A 19627-nucleotide genomic window follows, 5' to 3' on the forward strand; every position below is an offset into this window, starting at 1 on the left:
ACTGATCCGTACTGCCTTCAATTTTCTTTGATGCTTTCTAGTTTTTAAGTGCTGCAGCATAATGTTAACCTTGCAAGTGCAGCCTCTATTTCAAAAACAGTTACCTCGTGCAATTTATCTGGGCAAATTTGTCAAAGGCAGTACTCTACACATGGAGACGTTCTGCACGCATCCTGCGCCCCTAGCAAATTAAAAAACAGGTAGATAAATAAACGCCAGCCTTTAAATCCTGTTTTGGAGGCAGATCACATTATCTCATCAGCTGCAGACTACATCAATGGTCGTGACTTCACCACTTTATAAAACACTCTCTGAACCTCGGCTGAGGAGCACGTTACACACAAAAAATGGTGTGTGCAGGAAATATCCATTGTATATCTACAAAATGGGCCATATCCCAGTGCCATTAAAATTGATGGGAGTTCTGGCATTGCCTTCAATGGGATCAGCAGCAGTATATAAAGATGGATTGGCTCTGAGCGTGCACACTGGCGCTTTATGGGCGTGACAATATAAAAGCCCTGTTGAAGTAATGGAATGAATTATAACAGTGCTGGGGATGTCAATTTGCCTTCTTCTACCTTCACTTGCTGTACAAGGAACATTAAACATTTCCCTGGTTAGCCACAGAATCACAAAAATTACAGATAAAAAAGTACTATTAAGTCTACTTCCCACCAATACAAAATTACTCCTCCTTGTACCTTTTCTAATCCTCTCTGCAGCCCTGTTTTACACCACTCAAATGTTCTGGCATGTTCTCCTCCCTGTAAAGAATTATTCCGTCAGCTACTTATTCACACATTGAGACAAGATAGATTTTTTCCTAGAGTAAATCAACAAAGCAAAATAAAAAGAAAAAATATATAATATATATAGCTCTGAATTTGCTCTTAGCATTTTATTCCACTTTGGGCAATTAGAAAATACTTTTCAAGAACTTTATCAGTGACATTTTTCCCTGCTTTTCATGGCCCACCACATGCAAATGCAGGCAGGAAGAGCTGCTCATTTGTTAGTGGTGGGATGGTTCTCCATAAGGCTGAAATCATTAAACAAGGAAGCCACCTTTCTTTTCTACTCTTATTTGCTCCTCTCCCTCTTTCTCCCTACTGCCTCATCACACATCTGGGCTTTACCCTGTTTTGGTTAGGATAGAGAGCACTCAGTCTCCTATTTTTTAGGGTAGGATGTTCAATAAGGACCCAGTACATTAAGGAGGAAAAAGCAGATCTGAAGGATGTGCTACGTTTTGAGGCATCCTCAGATCAAGGGCCTCGAGCAGGTGACAATAAATGTTACCACAGCACTTATTCTGAGACAGAAATTTGGCCAAATGACATCAAAAGGTGGTTTGAAAGCCATTCCCAGGTTTCTCACTGAAGATATGTGACTCCAAAAATCTCCACAGAAGAAAGGAATTTACTGGAGACAGGGGAAGAATCAGCAGGAATTGTGTCAGGCCCATCCCCAACACAGATGCTGCTGTACAAGAATTACCCCAGAGCAGCACAGGGGACTGAGACACAGCAGCATCAACCCAAATCTGCTGTGGATGCTGCCAGATCTGCTCTGACACTGCATGCAAACAAGCCCCTTGTCTGCTCTGACTGCTTTATTTGACTTGCCTTGTCAGAGGTGAGGTCAGGCCAAATGCTTGTGGTCCTTAAAGATGAAAGCCTCATGTCAGGGAAGCATCATTTTGGAAAGAACAAGGTGAGAATGTCACTGACCAGCTGAAGTGCTGGCTCCATTTAAATTTGGATTGCTGTGCTGCCTCCTAGTGCCTTTATCATTAAAAAAATAGTTCTGCAGCAACATTTGCAGCACCTGTCACTATAGGATTATTACCTGTTTAGGGTTTAGGGCAGCAGATCCATTTCTTTTTCCTCTGAACCCACAAAGGGTCACATCACCATGACACCATGGTGACCATCTCAGAGATAAACAGCAGAAAACGTCGATGGGAAGAACCACCTTGGATGCAGCTGTAGGGAGCAGAAATTGCTCTGTGGAGTACAAAACACACCCAGGTTTAAGTCCCACCTCTCCCTCTCAAGAGCAGCTGTGACTTTTTGATCCATTTTGTTTTGGTGGCACAAAAAACATTTTTGAGATGGAGCTGTGGAAGCTGCATGATGCTTGACCCTGCTGAAAACTATGGAAAGCTATTAAGAAAATAAAAACTTCCAAGGTCAGGAGACCTTGACCTCAAGTCATAGGATGCAGACAGGAAGATCAGAGAAGGAAAACATTTTCTGACAAGTGATAAACACCAGTCTTTAGTCAGGAATCACGTGGTGGGGTGACATGTAAAAGCTGTGACCAGTGACTGTGTGTGCCCTGTGTGCTCTGACTCAGGTTTGGCAAACACAAAACTCCAAATTTCACTTTTTCCTGGAAGTTAAGAGACTACCAGCAGGTGCTGTTCTAATTTCCCCCAGAACAAACAATCTAATTTATAGCCAATACTGTATAAAGTTACATCAGCTTAGAAGTAAACCAATTTCTAATACAGCAAGGCCTGATTCTGAATTTTTCCTCCCACTCACCAAATTAATTTTTCTGATAGGAACATCTACCAATACAGCTGTTTGCCTGGCAAGAAGCAGGTAGACATGCTTGATTTAAATGCTTATAGCTGGGTTAAAGATCCTGCAAATTTAAAGCGATCCCACTGCAGTTTTCACAACTGATGTCCTCAGTTCTCCTTCTAAGGCAGTCAAATGAAATGAGGGGATATTCCCAGCCCAGCACCTGTGGCTCTCTCCCCTCTCCACTCACAGAGCTTTTCCTGAACAGGCTGCAGCACTGCTGCTCTTCCATGCTAAAAGTCACAGTATTTCACATTTTTCACCCACTGCTGCAAGTCCTGATCTTTTCATTCTGCCCCTCCTTCACCCTTCCCTTCCCACACCTTACTGAGACAGCCACGAGTTCATGAGTCCCCTGGTCACTGCATCAGCACACACACATTGTGTAATCTGTTTTTCCACTCCACTCCACAGTGGAGAATGCTTTTGACAAGCCATAATTGAACTGCGTCAGATGCCACTGAATAAAGGATAAAATTTGGTAAATACTGAAATTGCCTTTAGATAAGGCTTTCCAGTTTCTTATTGTGCCAACCCTCCTGACACAGGGAAGTGACTTTTTGGATGCTGGAAGAGGGAATGGCAGAAAAGGACGAGGGCAGCTGAACTCCAGAGCTCTCTGCAGCCTCTGAGGTGGTGGCTACACACACAACTGTGGATCTCTAATCTTCATTAGAGATCATGAAGATTTCTCTGGGACTCCCCAATGCAACAAAAATTGGTCATTTTCCTGCCCTCAACTTGCTTGGGGCTGCAATTTCTTCTATGATAGAAAGGTTGATTTGTTTTCCACCCCATCTCCATCAGCACTGCTCAGGAAAGAGAAGGAAGGATGTGACAAGGAATTAAATTACAACTACCTGTCTGAGAAAAAAAAAATAGGTGAAAAAAGGAAAAATATTGCAGCCCTGTAATGAAGGGGAACAGAAGTCAGAAGTATCCAAGAGATACCTGAATGGACAAGAAGCCTTTCAAGAAGTGCCTTTGAGAGGACAGTACTTGCCAACATGTGCAAATTTTGCCCCTCACCTCTACAGGCCTGCCTCCATCCTTTCTGCTTTTCCCTTCTCACTCCACATGTGCTCACCAAATTCCTGTCACCAGCCAGAACTGATTAGAACAGAAGGAAAAAACCAACTCCACAGCACTCTGGAATAGAGTATAAACCAGAATTAATCAAGTCCAAACAAAAATAAGTATCACTTATTAATTTGCCTTGCTTTCACCTCTCTTGTTGGTGCATTTTTAGACTGGCTGGGAGTGGAAAGGGACTCCAAGAGATCAGCAAAAGCTTATGCAGAACTCAGTGCAGCTTTTAGACACAGGTCCAAAACAGCTCACAGGGATTTGCCCATCTGCTGAGACTGAGTTCAGCTTCCAGGGGCCTCTTTGTTCTTCCTGTGATTACCCAGTCCACGTCCTCCTCAACCATCCAATTCCAGCACATATTTCAATTCCATCCCTGAGCAAGTTACATTCTTGCCTTTCCATTTCAATTTCCACAGGGCAAGTGAAGCTGATGGGAAGCATTCTGCCAAAGGTATGGTTATTTCGCCCAGCAGCCTGACATGACTCCAAATCTGGATATTACATTTAATGTTGCTGGGACAGATGCTGCCAGGCCTTTTCACAGTATCCTCTGCATACTCAAACTGCATCAACTCTACAGCCTCTCAAGTTTTCAGAGACATTGCTGACAATTTAACACTGCAGGGCCACCTCAAACATTTTTCATCCCAAAGCAGGGGAAAGGATAGCTGTGAAAGCTCACACAGCAAAGGATGAGGTTTCAGAGCATTTCTGATGCATCTGTTTGCCTCAGCAGAAGGTACAGCAGTGTTCTGAGGGCAAACTGCGTGATACACACATAAAATATACTAAATGTTTGCAAACTGAAGCAAGGCAGATTTGGATTTGATATTAAAAATAAATTCTTTACAGTGAGAATATTAAGACACTGGAACAGGTTGCTCAGAGAAGGTCCCATCCTGTCCCATCCATGGAATTGTTTAATTTAAGGTTTGATGAGACTTGACAACCTGGTCTACTAGAAGGTGCCCCTATGCACAACAAGGAAGTTGAAACTTAATAATCTTTAAGGTCCCTTCCAACCCAAATCATTCTGTGACTCTGTGAAATTAATAAATGTACAATGCCACACACCCCCCTTTCCACAAGCAACTCTTCTACCTCTGTTCCTTAAAACAAAGGTTTTAAAACCAGTGATTATCACCTTCCACCTGGGAAAGAACCCTTGGGGATGATAGGGTTCCACTCTGCTGCAAGACAAGCATAGGCTGGAATACACACAACATTACTCCAATTCATATTTTTGCAAGCTCAAAATAAAAGAACATTAATAAATTAAAAAAAAAAGCGCTGGTGTTGATCTAACTGCTGACCTTTTCATCTATGAACAAAAGACACCTTTGTTTTTTAAGCAAACAACTTAGCAAATATGAAACCCGTTCTGCCAGTGCTTGAAGATGACACTGCCCATACAAATCAGCTCTTGCAGAAACAGAGATTTCTAAATGTGTTTAGAGAGAATGCAGGATTTCCATGACTTCAGACCACTGAAAACAATTTATTTAAAAACATACTGTATTAGAACCAAGCTAGTAAAGAAATAAACCAAAACCAGTGCAAAACTCTACCACATTAAGCCCCTATTCTAGAATCCAAATGTCTTTAAAAGCATCACCTTGAAAACAACACAGATTTCCTAAGGACTTCTCAGAAGCTCACAAGCCCATGCTCGAAGGCACATTTATCATTTTAAGTTAAAGTATGTTAAATTTCTTGCTTCCTTTTGATCAGGAAACTGCAATGCTCTAAATTCAGCTGCCTTGGATGTGTCCACATTCACATACTGTATTTAAATCAATACTAATTTATCATATACTGCTCATAACCAACAGGCATCAGCTGGAGGACACTTTCTTTAATTTAGCCACGTACATGGGACCCCACGCTCTCCCTTTCTCTGGGAGAACCAGCAGCTCATGCTGCTGCATTCCACCGAGGAGAGTGAACTCCTGGGAAACACCTCTGGCCATCCCACTAATGTCCACAGGCACCACATTGCTGCAGGAGCTCAGGATGAGATTGATCACATCACTGTTTTCTGCCCTGGAGAGGGTGCACGTGGAATAGACCAGGGAGCCACCAGGACGCAGGGCTTCAACAGCAGACCTGCAGAGAACAACAGGGAAAAGGGGGAAAAATCAACATCAAAAGCGACACACTGCTAGTGGGAGAATGTGTACACTTATAAATCCAGAGTAGAAATAAATATGACAAAAATAACATTACAAAAATGTCTTAACTTTAGGTTCAAGAAACCACCCACAACACAATTTTGCTTTTCATTTATTGCTGCATTCTCAGTGAGCTGAAGGTATTTTTTACACCAGAGTGACAAGCACAAAGCAGCATCCATTCAGAATATACATCAGGCATCCCTGTGCTCAGCACTGCTGTGAAAATGCTGCAATTGCACACAGAATGGGTTATCCCACATCCAAAGGGCCTGTTAGACACTTGGCAAGATGCTTGTGTGAACCTGCAGTAACACCTGAATTAATGACTGGGCTGTAATTTTAGAAACATTCCTGCTAATTCTGCAACTCATTTAGCAGGTAAGAGGATTTGGGGGTGTCACTGAGGCCTTAAAAACCTCATTTTTTAAGGATCATATATTTATGTGCCCTTCGCTTATAAACCTGTTGACAAATTTTGACTAAACCAAGGTAAAACACTGGCTTCAAGCCTGAAAGCTTCACAACTACTGTTGGGCGGAGGGAACAGGGGCTCTTTACACTGAAAGTGAATTTAAATTTAAAACTTCTTTTTTCCCACTACAAGATCTGGCAAGTCCTTACTCAGACACATGAAATACAACCTATGAGTATAGAAATGAGACACACATGTTGTATTCACCTACTCCAAATTAAAAGAGTAAGGAGAAAACTCAAAAATGTTGCACCACAGAAGTCTTCTTCAAACCTGGTACCACCACATTTCTAAAAGAAGCTACACAAAAGATTAATTTTGCATTTAAAGCACTGTCTGAATATAAATCCCACTAAATCATATGTTTTTGAGCCATTTTTGGGTCAAAGACTGCATTGTAAGCTGGTATACAAACAGCTACTACAGGAAAACAATACATTAAATACATTTGTTCCCTTAATAAGATTTCTTTAATACCAAGAAAACCAGAACATGTGAATGGTGAATGACACTGAATAATCAGAGACTTGTAGATGTTGCTGACAAAACTGTGCCCAAACCCCAGGGGAAAAAATATCCTGGGACAAATAAAAAGAAGAAAAGTAACAAACATCTCCTCAAACCAGATGAGCTGAGCAGTCCCCAAATGCAGCAAGTCTGATTCCAAGTCTAGATAAACAAAGACAATGCCATGGAAATAGCAATTCCTCTAGAAACATGCTGAGGACTTCCCAGGGGTGATAGCTGACCAAAAACAGTTGAGAAAGGAAAGAAGAAAATACAAGAGGGAGAAAAGATAAGCCATTTAACAGAATTGTAACTTTTTGGGAAAATAATCAATAAATAAAAGCTTTAGCACAAGGGGGACCAAAGCTGATCACAGCTTTCAAAGCTGCTCTGAAAGTCCTGTCCAAAATAATATGGGAACACCAGGACACTGCTTCAGACAATGCTAAGACCAGGTGAAAACTCCTGAGAATGATACCAAACCTGTTTCTCTTGGGAGCATACACATGACCTTGCTCAATTCTTTCATGAGTCTTGATTATGATAACCAGTGAGCCAAGAATATATTAACAACCACAGTGCACCCACACATATGGACTTAGCTGCTAAATTCAAGCAAAGCAGGGATGTGCAACCTTCCCTTCTCAGGGGCACCAAACCAGCAAGAAAGCCTGATGCACTCTCTCTTGGCCTCACTCCCATTTGGGGAAATTAAAATCACTTTTTCCCCCCCATGTATTGGACTTTGCTTTTTACCTTTCACATTAGAACTCAAAGAGAACAGAGGTGAAATCTAAATGGGCTCTCATGAAGTCAAGCTGATCTTCAGATTTTTATCAGAGTCCACCCACATAACTCATTTTTGACAGACTTTCCCCTGCCAGCTACACCTTTTCCATGCATGCAGGAGTGCCAAGCCCTGAGGGCAGCCAGTGAGCTTGGGAACGCTTCAATGTGACAATTGAGATGTACTTGTAGCAAACCTGAGAATTTTACTCAGAGAAGCAGATAAAGGCAACAACTTTCCTTCCTCTAAGCCAGCATTTAGACAAGAGAGAAAATGCTTTTACCATGCAAAACTGGGAAAGGTAAAAGAGAATAAACTAGAGGTTAAAATCCTGGACACTTGCTAAATGTCTTTTTCTTCCCATTCATGACAACATTTTCAAGGGCACCATGCTGCTTCAACTGAGTCCATCAGAGCAGCACAGGACTCTGAAGGAAAACTTGAAAATCTCACCTCAAAACCCCCTTGTGTCTAAACCTCAGCTTGTGAATCTCCACTGGCCCGTGACCCAAAAAGGTCAGCCTGCTCAGTGCAGCTCTCTTCATTTGAACCTGCAGCAGGAATTAAGATATCTGAGGAGAATTACTTGAGGCAGCAAGGTTAATCAATGCGTCTATCCATCCTGGCAAGAGCAGCAATGCTCAAAGTCAGTGCCCCCAGCTCGGGTTAAACCTGCAGGGAGCTGCAAAACTCCAAGTGAGGAAGGAGGAGCTGGGCTCAGTCCCACGGGGTGACACTGAGCTGGGCCAGCAGAGACACACAGTTTGGTCCTCTCCTCATCAGCAGCACAGAGAATTCACTCAGGACAGGATCTGAGCATCAGGGAATTTGTTCAAATGTATTTAACCAAACTCCTCTCTAACCACTGGAGGGAAACCAGCTCGTCCAAGGGCTAGGCTGGAGATGAAGCACAACTTAGTCCTACTGTAACTCCACCATCTAGGAATTAAGATTTCTCTTTTATTTGGAAACTTAATTATCCACTCTTAGCTGAAGGAATTCAGTGCCTGTTACTTTGTGACTCCCAAAAATGGGAAGTCAAATCTAGAATGATGAAGATGCCAAAATATTTTTCCACCTTCCTCTTATTACAATGTTTAAAAAAACCCTCACATTATTTAAAAGTAGTTCATCTGCAGTTCTTTTCCTCTTGGCGGCACACATTACATTTATTTATTAAAGAGCTAAAACTCTCAGCTGCTATAAACATCTAGTTAATATCCTAATGCTATTTCAGGTACATATATTTATTGTAATGAATTTTACAAGTTTACAGGCACTACTACTGCAAGGTTTCATGCCTCACATGAAGAAACATCAGAACACCCAATAAGAGCCCTGGAAACTTTGTCTAGAGCCTTTCTCTGTCCATCTCATTCCACAAGTTCTGTAAAACAAATTAACATATGCAGATTGCTCCTTTTCTCTTTCTAAATGAGACTTTACAGCACTAACAAAAAACAAGTAAAGATATTATATATTTATATTTAATGTATAATATATAAATATTTTATATTTATATTTTTGCAGGGTGTGTCTCTGGGTACAAGCTCCTATTGCAATGCAGAAGTCAGAGGTACAACAGATGCATTGATCTATCCTAACTCCCTGTAGTACCAAAAAGACTTTGGAAAGAATGTATTATTTCAAAGCTTTTTTTTTTTTTTTTTTTTTTTTTTTTTAGTTTATTTCTCAAGATTTACCAAATTAAGGAAGACAAAACAGCATTACTGTTTAATATCTCAGGGGGAAAAACATTATCATGCTAAAGCCACATGACAAACCCAAAAAACTCTTCCATGCAGCTAATATGTAGTTAGCCAGGGCTTAAAAAGGATTTTTCCCACTGACAGAGGAAAGTCTTGGTGTCTCAAATATCCTTTTAAAATTGGACAGTAACAAAAATATGCATTTCACACTATAGGTAGCACCTGCATGTCCAGCCTATCCTCTGACACGTGGGTTTATGCTGCATGCCACGGAAGGGGCAGCATTAATTATGTTAATAATTCGACCATTTTCTGTATTAAAGTCCAAAGATGACACAATTTTAGGGCAATTTTAAACTAACAAAACACTTCAACAGTGCCATCTTTTGGCAACTACTATGTATTTCTGCTCAATAGGCAAGATAATGTCTCATCAGAATAAAAAATGCCAATTCTATTCTTTTTATTGACTTAAAATATCCACATTACCTTTTGCCTCTCACAAGAGTCCAGATACTCTGTGGCAATATGACCTGCATGTTAAAGGTTTTGCTTTTATTTCTTTGAACCTGGACAAAATGATAAAGGAAATCCTTCAGTGTCAAAATATCAATTCTTTTTAATATTTTGTGATGGGCAGTGACAGTAGTTCAGCACTCCCTCTGCTACTCTCTAAATAAAATTTGCTCTTGTGGAGAAACATTGCAGCTCAGAATAACAGGAGAATCATAAAAATCAACTGTCTTTTAATCAACATTAAATTGAATTATAAATAAAAGGAGACACAGGCATCACAACCAAACCCAGTCTGTTGTACCCTAGACAAAATTTGTCCCCAAAATCCTGATAAGCAACATTTCTATTGCAAATAATTCTAAATTATTCTGAAGCAAAGACAAAAAACGAGCTAGAATTATTGATCTTTCTCCTTTAATGCATGGTAACTTCTGGAATAACCATCCTGTAAAAACAGGGATATGAGACAGCCCAGGAGAGAGAAAGAAAGACCTTTGAAGCCCACTAAAGAGAACTTCAGGGTTAGTGGTTATCCTCACAGCTCATAAAAGACACAGAGAAAGCACTGAAGGTGGAATTAAAGCAAAATTTGTGCCTGAACTCAAATATGTGATCCCCAAAGGCTGCTGAGTAGCTTATTTATTCAGTCATACAGTTATTTATGTATTCAATAGACCTGGCTTTGCAACATACCCTAAGGGACTTGATCCATAAGTTATTCACAGTGTGCTGCCACACTTAAAATCAGAAACTAATTATTTCAAGATAAAACATGATGGAACACCTGATGGAATACCTGGAGCCACAGCAGTGGCCACAGCACTCACATTTTGTGAAGAAATTCCAAGCAACCATGTAAAACCTCCAATAACCCAATCACAAGTGCTTTGGGGAATGGCACAGCACAAACACACACAAAATATTCAGCTTTTTTAGGACAGAAAGTGGCTAAAGAATCCTACCATCCACACAACCCACATCCAGATTAGCTGGTCCAACAGCTGGAATTCTCAAAAATTCCCAGTGGACCTAATTGAGAGGATGGTTTTGGACAATAAAAGGATTAACTGGGCAGCTACAGAGGAGCAGAAGGAAAAATTCCAGGGGAAGGAGCTGAAGATGTGATGAAGCAATTCCCAGCACAATTTACCCCACACAGCAGAAATGGTACAGTGGTGACATATGCTAAATATATGATATTTATAAACACAATTTTTGCATTCACTCTATAACCACAAAAAAGCCCAGCTAAGAGCACACAATTCCTCTCCTGTGGAAAACTCCACAATTCAGTGAGAATACAGAGCTGTTTAATTACTCAGAGATGCTGTGTACAGAAGAGTTACAGTAGTCTGAATGCCTTTGCTGAGTTTTCTAAATTGTATTCTGTTGGATTTCTGTTCTGCTGAGCCCTAACACAAGTTCCTCTCAGCTGCAGAAACCAGTCTAAGAATAATTACAACATCCATAACAGTTTAACCACTGTGTAATTGGGCATTCAAGCTTAGCCCAAAATTTAATTTCTCTCTGAGAACTGATAACATTGGTAAATTTGCTTTTGGGAACTACTGTATTTTGTGTTAGCATTTAGCATCAGGAATTGAATATTTCTTTTTTTTTTTAACTTTGCAATTTGTTTTCTGCATGAGCACTCCAAATACTAACAAGATTTGCAGTATGTTCTTGGATTAGAGCACTCAGCAGGGATGCTTTGGTTTGGGTATGAACAATCATTACAATCTCAATTCCCTTCAAATCAGTGGTGCCCTCATTGCTTAGAACATTTGCTGTTCAGCATTTATATCACTTATCTGCATTTCAGATTTTATGCAGGCTGCAGGAAGAAAACTGTTGCCTCAGCTTCTTACAGATCTTCGTTCTCTGAAGCCTCTATGTACTTAATTAATTACACTGTTCTGCAAACCCTACTTTTCCTTCATTCCCTCTCTGATGACCCCAGCTTCCCTCAGAAACAGATCCATAAAAACAAATTAGAGGTGAAGCCTTTCCTTCATTAAGGAGGGAACCTCAAATTTTAGGCTGCTGCTTGACAGACATAAAAACAGAACTCCACTCTGCATTTCATTCTTATTTTTTTGTTACACTTCATCCTCCTGCTAAACTGAAATAATGCTTGGTCCCTCAAGCTTCACTTTCAAATCACAGGATGGTTGGGGCTGGAATGATCACCCATTTCCAGTCCAACCCCCAAACTATCCCAAACTGCTGCCAGCCCTGTCCAACCTGGCCTTGGGCACTGCCAGGGATCCAGGGGCAGCTCCTGTGGGCACCCTGTGCCAGGGCCTCAGCACTCTGACAGCAAAGAATGTTTTCCTGCTGTCCCATCCAAACCCACTCCCTCTCAGTCTGAAGCCATTCCCCTGGTCCTGTCACTCCATGCTCTTATAATGTATCTCTTACACTACTCTCAATGAAACTGCTGGGATTCAGCCTTACACTTGTTTTTGGTTACAGACACAGAACCAAGGTCAGGAACACCTGGGAGCATCAAGCACCAGGTAACCTGAATCAATGAACCAGAGAGAGCCCTGCATGAGCTGGCTGTGTAAAAAGCAGAAAAGCTTTTCTTTCTTTTTTTTTTTTTTTTTTTTTTTGTAGTAATATTCATGGAGGCTCAGCCCTCCTGAATATTACTGGAAGTACCAGAGAAGGGATTCAAACTCAACTTTTTATAATTACGCACTCTAGTCATTAAACAGAGGCTTGAATAGGGAAGCATTCCAGAATTTTAGTTCTAATGCACTTGTCACAACCCATTCAGCCTTTTGTGATCTTGCTTTATCATTTCCTTTTTCCCCTTTCACAGGGGATCTGAGATGTCTTTAGAACTGGGAATTCATTCTGAAGTGATCAGGTGAATAGAACAATAACCACCAAGTGGACAGCTATCCTTTAAATATTTTACCCAATAACATAAATAATTCAATCAATAAGCCATATATACTTTACCAATAACCCTTATAAACTCCAACTCTTGAAAGTAACCATCCTTGTACTACAATTTATATAGCAAAGGTATTTTACTAATTTATATAGCAAAGGTATTTTGTCTTTACAAATTCTTATTACTGTTGCTAAGGTAAAGAACATTTTCAACACAAAGTTCTCTCTCTATTTAGGAACAATTCAATTGAATCTGATTTGGGCTGACAGGAATGTATTTTGTTTTAAACAAGGTTTCTGCTGTCACGAGTTCTCCAGGATTACAATGTGGAATGATTTATGCAAATTCTCAAAATTTCTCTGCATGATGTATGCTTCCTTTTGCTACAGGTTCACAAATTGGATTTTCCATGTCAGATATTGAAAAGGGAAAACTGGAACAGGTCAGAGTTTTAAATGTGATTGATTTCTTCAAAGGAAATGGATGACATGATGCATTACTGCAATAAGATCCTCATATTTCTGCTATAAATCACAGGCTTCTGCCAGGCCTTTTTCAACTGGAAGTCTTGCTAAACTATCCTGAACTGCAATGGGAACTTTCCATAAAAATTGTCCTTTTTTTTTAATAATATGTTATTTTTCCCTCAATTTGCTTTGACAGATGGACTTCAGGCATGACTGTTACCCCACAAATAACATTCAAGGTTTTATTTTAGAAGGTTTTATTGAAAAGTCACTCTTTTTTCTCCCCCATGAGAAAAACTGTGCAGTTTGAAATGCTTCACAAATACCAGCCCAGAGCTGGTAGCTTTAAAATGTGTAATACATGAGAGCCTGGCCTTGGATTACTGGGGGCATGTTCTCAAAAACAAACAATCCTCTCTTTCCCCCACCAAACCTCACATTGTTTTACTTTTTTACCCTGCAAGTTAGGACTGGGAGCCTTTCTGTGCTGCAAACAATCAATATGGAATACATCTAAACCCATTTGAGCTGTGTACATCTGAAATATTTTGGTTTTACACCAGGCTGTTACGAGTCATCTGCAAATGGGCATTCCTGTAAGTAAGAGGACCAAGGGCTCACTGCTGATATCACCCAGCCAGATTCCCACATCCTTATCATCTCAGACCCACTGGTTATTCTAAACAACCACATATTCCTGGCATTCTTTCCAGAGGGAGAATCCTGGGTTGGTTTATTAAATCTTGCTGCCATGTAATTTTTATTCCTTTACCTTTTTTGCACTTCTCACCTTAGGAGCTGGAATTGCAAGGAGCACAGCTCCTTCCTTTGCATGAGCCTGAGCACAGCTTGCTGAGGGTCAGCAGAGAAGAGCCAGCTTCTGTCATTTGAACAAGGAGCATCAACCAGGACCTAAGCCATTAATAAAATAACCATTATTTTTTAAAAAGTCAACAAAGATGGTCACTTTCTGAACACCAAAATATATTAAATTTTCTTTTGCCAATATTAAGAAAATTTTATTTTCCATTTTGGGGGTGAAGTGATCCCATTACTATATTAGATGCTTTTATGGGGTTAGCAGCTGGGGAAATAAAAAATTAATGCTCTGAAAGTAAGATCCACCCGAGCAGCTCCCTCTTGTTGTCCTCCCCTTCCTAATTACACATCATGCAAAAATTACAGCTACAAGGTGTTCAGAATTCACTCCCAACATTATCCAGCACAGGAATAAATGCACAACAAGCTTCATAAGTGTTTCCTAAGGCTCTACAAATCCTGTACATTACTTTATTCCCCTTGATAGGTCAGGTATTTTTGTGGAGGGACCAGAAAAAAATTTTAAAAAAAGAAAATTAGAAAGACAGCAGCATAGTAAGAAGAAGAAGAAGAATCAGGATGCGGAAATATAATTTCCAATAATAATGTCACCTTGTCATAAAATTCAGGCTGAAGATCTCCAATCTGTCTACCATCCAGTTTAGAGACTGTTATCAAGTTAATGACAGGATCTGGGATGAAGGATTCTATTGTCTGCTCCAACCATCTCGACCTCAAATCATCATATTCATTACAGTGAAAATAACCTTAGAAAATGAAGGAAAAACAAAGAAAAGTAAACACCCAAAGATAAGTCTCTATATATTTTTTCTGGGTTTTTTTTTTCTTTTTTCACAAATATGAGGAGTTAGACCCATTTTGGAAGTTTTACTGCACTGCCATGACTACCATGGAGTTTACACCTTATGTGCCTGGGTTATTGCACTTTTTAGAATGCTGTTGAATTTTTATAAACCTAAATAAATTTCAACAGGCTCCTACAGAGCAAACTCTAAATATTTACTAGCAAATCCTTCCGTAGCAATAGCACAGTAAAACCAACTTTAATCATGACCCACATCCAAAGAGCAAGTGCCTTCCTGGGCTCCTTGAGCCACCATCTAAATGAAGGGCATGCTCCATATTAATAAACTGCCTTTAAAAAAAATAAAGTATCAATTTTTTCTATCTTAAGGTACATCTTAGCATTCACTGAGGTGTATTAAGAACCAAATTCTTCACATCTCCCATTCAGCAACAGCTTGGTCTCTTCAGAAGCAGACAGAAGGTAAAGTGCTGGGGTTTTTTTCTCTACCCTTCTGAAAGGACAATTCCTATTTAATTGACTTCATTAGCATCACCCCATTCCTCTAGAAGAGGGAGGGAGGGAAACCAGCTGTAATCAGCTGCTGCAAGTGGTTATAGTAATGGTCTCACCAGGAGGAGCACAAGGTGCTGTGAGCATTTTGAAACAAATAAACTGGGAAACAGCAATCCCTGCTTGCTTTAAGTCCTTGGCCCAAGCTGCTGCTTGCTGCTGCCTTCTCAACACTCTGATCATCTCAGAATCCTCCTCCAACCAATTCCTTACCATAAACCTTTTCCCTTTACCCAGATCTTGCACATTTCAAGACTGCATCTTGCATAATTTCTTAAGGTCTGCTTTACATCAGCACACTTAAATTTACCTGTAGTGTTTGCATAGTACTGAAAAAAGAGGTAACAGAGGAAAAGGGAAAAAAAGTAAAAAAGGAAGAGAATAAGATTGCAGATTACTTACATTCCTGTGCCAACAAATTGATATGGCTTTAAGCAACTTCTGGAGAGGTAACAGTTGAGAAAAAAATCCACAGAGCTACTCTACTTCTGCCAGTCACACTGCAGTAACCTACCTTGAAGCAAGGACTGCATTTTTAATCCTCTTTTAGGCAAGCAGATTTCATAAAATCCTTATGAAACAGCACAGAACTAGGTGGGACACAAACTGTTTGGTTTTTTCCCCCCCACCAGCACCTGGCTCCATTACCTGGGCAGGCACACTGCAGGATAGCCACAGATTTTCCCCCTGGAGCAGCACAGAGATCCAGAACACGTTGGCCATCCTCCACCTCCAAGGCCAGCACGGGCAGCAGCGAGGCAGCATTGAGCAGGTAATAGTCCTTCAGCCTGCCAGGCTGGTGCTTCTGGGCAGGCAGTCTGCCAGGAGCTGCCCTGCTGTAACACCTGAAGGCTGCAGGGAGGTAGGGCAGGGCTGCTGCGAAGGCAGGATGGTATCCCTGCCCAGCCAGGCTGCTCTCCAGGCCAGGGCTCTGGCTGAACCTGTGAAAAATGACCAGATAATACTGGCTTTCTCTCTTTTATACATGTTGTTAGTGATTAGTTAGTTATTAGTATAAGTACTTAGAAATAGTATCAATTATATCTCTTTCTAGCTGCTTTTAATATAATATAATCTATCAGTTTAAGGATGCACTCTGTTGCTCACAGAAATAGCACTGTAATGAATAGAATATCTATGTATCACTTATGGAAACAACAGTGTGATTAATGTATTGTATTACAGACCTCAGCAAAACATGAGATGTGAAAAAGGCTTTTGTGTAACTAAAAACAGTGCAAGGCCATCCACTGACCAACCTGTCCAAGTGATAAGACAACCATGACACAAACCAGAGCACCAGGGGACAATTAGAGATACCACATTAAATTTAAGGGGGACATAGCAAATCCTTATCAGAGGATGTGAAACAGCAGGATGGAAACACAGGAAGAAATAAAAGATATTGACCTGACCCCCAGGATGCCATGCAGACGAGGCAGTGTGTGAAGAAATCAAATAAAGGAGTTGCAAAACATCAGAAAATTAGCAAGAATGTTTGAATAATATATGAAACACATGAATATGCATGTACCTCAGTGATTTAAGAGTATAAAGATAACACTGTTTGTATACACAGAAGTTTCTCTGGCTGTTGGCCAGGAGCACCCCAGTGCTAGAAATACTGTCCTTCTTTGTCCAATTATTATTAAACTTTAAAAAAATTCTACAAACTGCATTCTCTTTTACACAAACCTGTTCAGCAGCACGGCGTGCTGCCAGCACCACGGCGAGGTCAGCACGTCCCTAGGGTGAAAAAAGGAAAAGTCATTCAATAACTCATCAAACTTTACATACAATCTCACTATTGGACAATTCTGGTGTAATCAGGAACTCATTCTTTTGAGAGTGAAATTAACCATTTTGATTAGAGAAGCACACAGGAAAATAATTTTAATAGGAAATCAAGCCACTGTTTTTTCTAATGATTGCACTTAAAGCACCAATTTATTCTGAAACAAGATAGTCTCTATTTTCTTAATGTAGGAGATATAAATGATGAAGCATAATGGTCTTCCTGACTATAAAGTACTCCCCCAGGGACAAAGAATAACTGTAGTATTAGCTGTAAACAACAAAAATAATCACACACACATTAGCTTTACAATGCTCATTCTAGCCAACACTAAAATGCCATTTTTACAAGTTTTCTTTTTTACATTTTGTGTTCTGCAAACACTGGGCCAGTAAAACTTAACAGATATTTTTGGAAGACAGCAGCGGTATGTGACAGAAATATGCTTGTTTGTATTTCAGTTTGCTCTTTCTTGCATGGATTTCCCCCCTTTCTGTTTGAATTCCTATTAATAATTTTTCATTTAATCTCAAAAAAAATTCTTCAGAAGTATTCACTGCCTAGAGCAGAAAAACACATTGATCCAATCAAAGTGCTTATAAGTTGACTCAATTAAACTAATGCTATGCGTGGATACCTTTTGTTTTTTAATAATGAAGTTCTTTAGCAGCTGTGTGATCAAGACCCAAACTCAGTGACAGCCTTTGCCATACACATCATTACTAATTCAATTCCTTATCTCTCCCTTTCCTTCCATGTCCCCAAAGGCACAGACCTGACGCTGCTCCATGCATCTCCCAGCTCTGCCGTGTACTGCTTCTCGAAGTGATCCAGAACCACCCGGCAGATCTGCTTCTGGAGCTTCCCTTCTGCCTTCTTCTGCAGCTTCAGAGAAAGCGAGAAAAAACAAAAGCAGTAAAGCCAAATTAAACCCTCTCTAGTTCTCCCTAGAATGAATAAAAACCATCTAATTACATCAACTGAGTTATCAATGTTATTGGAACGCTTAAATATGGCACCTTTATGTGATCAAGATGTAATAGACATTTCAGAGAGCACAGGAGTTAAGCTACAGCACGGCTGGTTAATAAATACCCTCCATATCCACTGTGCTGATAATCCAGCGCCGGCTGGCACTCTGATGGAGTTTACCCCACCAAAGGAAGGGAAAGAGCTTTTGGTGTCGAAGCAAACCCCGAGGGCAAACGCTGAAATTCCCTCCCTCGGGGCACCCAGCAGCCCTCCCGTCCCGCCCCGTCCCAGGGCGCTCCTTCCAAAAGCAGCACCGGGACGGAGCTGGGGCAGCAGGGAGAGCTCTGTCAGTGCCGGAGCAGCTGCCGGCCGCGGGTACAGAAGCCCAGGGCGCACTCGGCGCTGCGGAGGAGAAACACGGGCAGCACACACGGGACGGGCGGGCCCTCTGCTGTCTACGGCTCGCACGGCCCGCGCAGGAAGCGGCCGGGCCCTCCCTCCGCGCTTCCGGCCCCGGCTCTCCCGGCCTGGCTCTGGCTCCGGCCCCGGCCCCTTCTCACCTGCCCCGGGTCCCGCCCGGCCGCCCGGCCCGGCCCCAGCCCCAGCGCGGCCCCGGCACGGCGGGCGAGCGGCAGCGCCGGGCCCCACATGGCCCCAGTGCCCGGGGCGGGGCGGCCGCGGCCCGGCCCCCGCGCTCGGAGCCGCCCATGCCGGGAATCGGAGCTCTTCACAGCGCCACGGAACGGAGAGGGGCAGGGACGGGCCTGAAAGACCAGCTGGTCCTTAAAGATCAGCTGGTCCCAACCCCTCGGCCAGGGGTGCGGACACAATCCCCTAGAGGATGCTCGAGTCCCATCGAACCTGGCTTTGAACGCTGCCACGATTGAGGCATCCTACAACTTCCCTGGGAACCTCGTTCCTATTCTTACACTAAAAAAGCAAAACAAAACAAAACACAAAACAAACAAAAAAAAAACCCCTCCAAACTTCCTAATTTTTAGCTGCCTTTTTTTTTTCTTCTTCTTTACTGTGGCAGCCTGACTTGCCATCCCAACTCCTCTGCCTCACCAATAGCCAAACAGGATTAGACAGCAGCTGGGCTCTCACCTAATCAATTTACAAAAGCGATCCTCATCCCAGCGCCTGCTGGAGGGTCTGATGGCACCCACACCCCCCAAGCATCAGGTCTCTGCTTGTGCCTCACCAGATCTTTTTCCTTATCTGGCCAGGGCTTTAGAAGTGCTACTCAGCTCATCTGAACCACACTGGAGTTCAGCTCCAGCTTAACCCCCTGCTACTGATATGAAAAACTGCTGGAGGCTTGAGAATTAATTATTCACAGAAATTTCTGTCACACACTTTCAGATCAAACATGTGCTCCACTGTGCCCCAGTTCAGCTGTACCTGGTTTAGCAGCACTAAAATCGGAGGATGCTCTCATCT

At 41.6% G+C, this 19627-nt stretch overlaps 1 protein-coding gene across 1 annotated transcript; it reads right to left on the reverse strand.

The window, feature by feature from the left end:
- Positions 1-5161: 5161 nt before the first annotated feature.
- On the reverse strand, positions 5162-18834 carry NSUN3 (NOP2/Sun RNA methyltransferase 3). Its single transcript, XM_063150205.1, has 7 exons — positions 18745-18834; positions 17988-18097; positions 17113-17163; positions 16066-16358; positions 14652-14806; positions 14011-14132; positions 5162-5789 (listed from the first exon to the last, which is right to left on the reverse strand). The coding sequence occupies exons 1-7, from the start codon at positions 18832-18834 to the stop codon at positions 5519-5521; spliced, it is 1092 nt and encodes a 363-aa protein (XP_063006275.1). The 3' UTR covers positions 5162-5518.
- Between the last annotated feature and the right edge of the window lie 793 nt (positions 18835-19627).

The sequence above is a fragment of the Melospiza melodia genome, chromosome 2, assembly GCF_035770615.1.
Source record: "Melospiza melodia melodia isolate bMelMel2 chromosome 2, bMelMel2.pri, whole genome shotgun sequence".
In the NCBI taxonomy this organism is placed as follows: Eukaryota; Metazoa; Chordata; class Aves; order Passeriformes; family Passerellidae; genus Melospiza; species Melospiza melodia.

Coding starts and splice junctions, on each gene's coding strand:
- NSUN3 (XM_063150205.1), bottom strand. CDS start 18,834: ATGTGGGGCCCGGCGCTGCCGCTCGCCCGCCGTGCCGGGGCCGCGCTG. Junction 14,807..16,065: donor CCTGCAGTGTGCCTGCCCAG/GTAATGGAGCCA, acceptor TCATTTTCTAAG/GTTATTTTCACTGTAATGAA. Junction 14,133..14,651: donor AGCCTGAATTTTATGACAAG/GTGACATTATTA, acceptor TTAATGGCTTAG/GTCCTGGTTGATGCTCCTTG.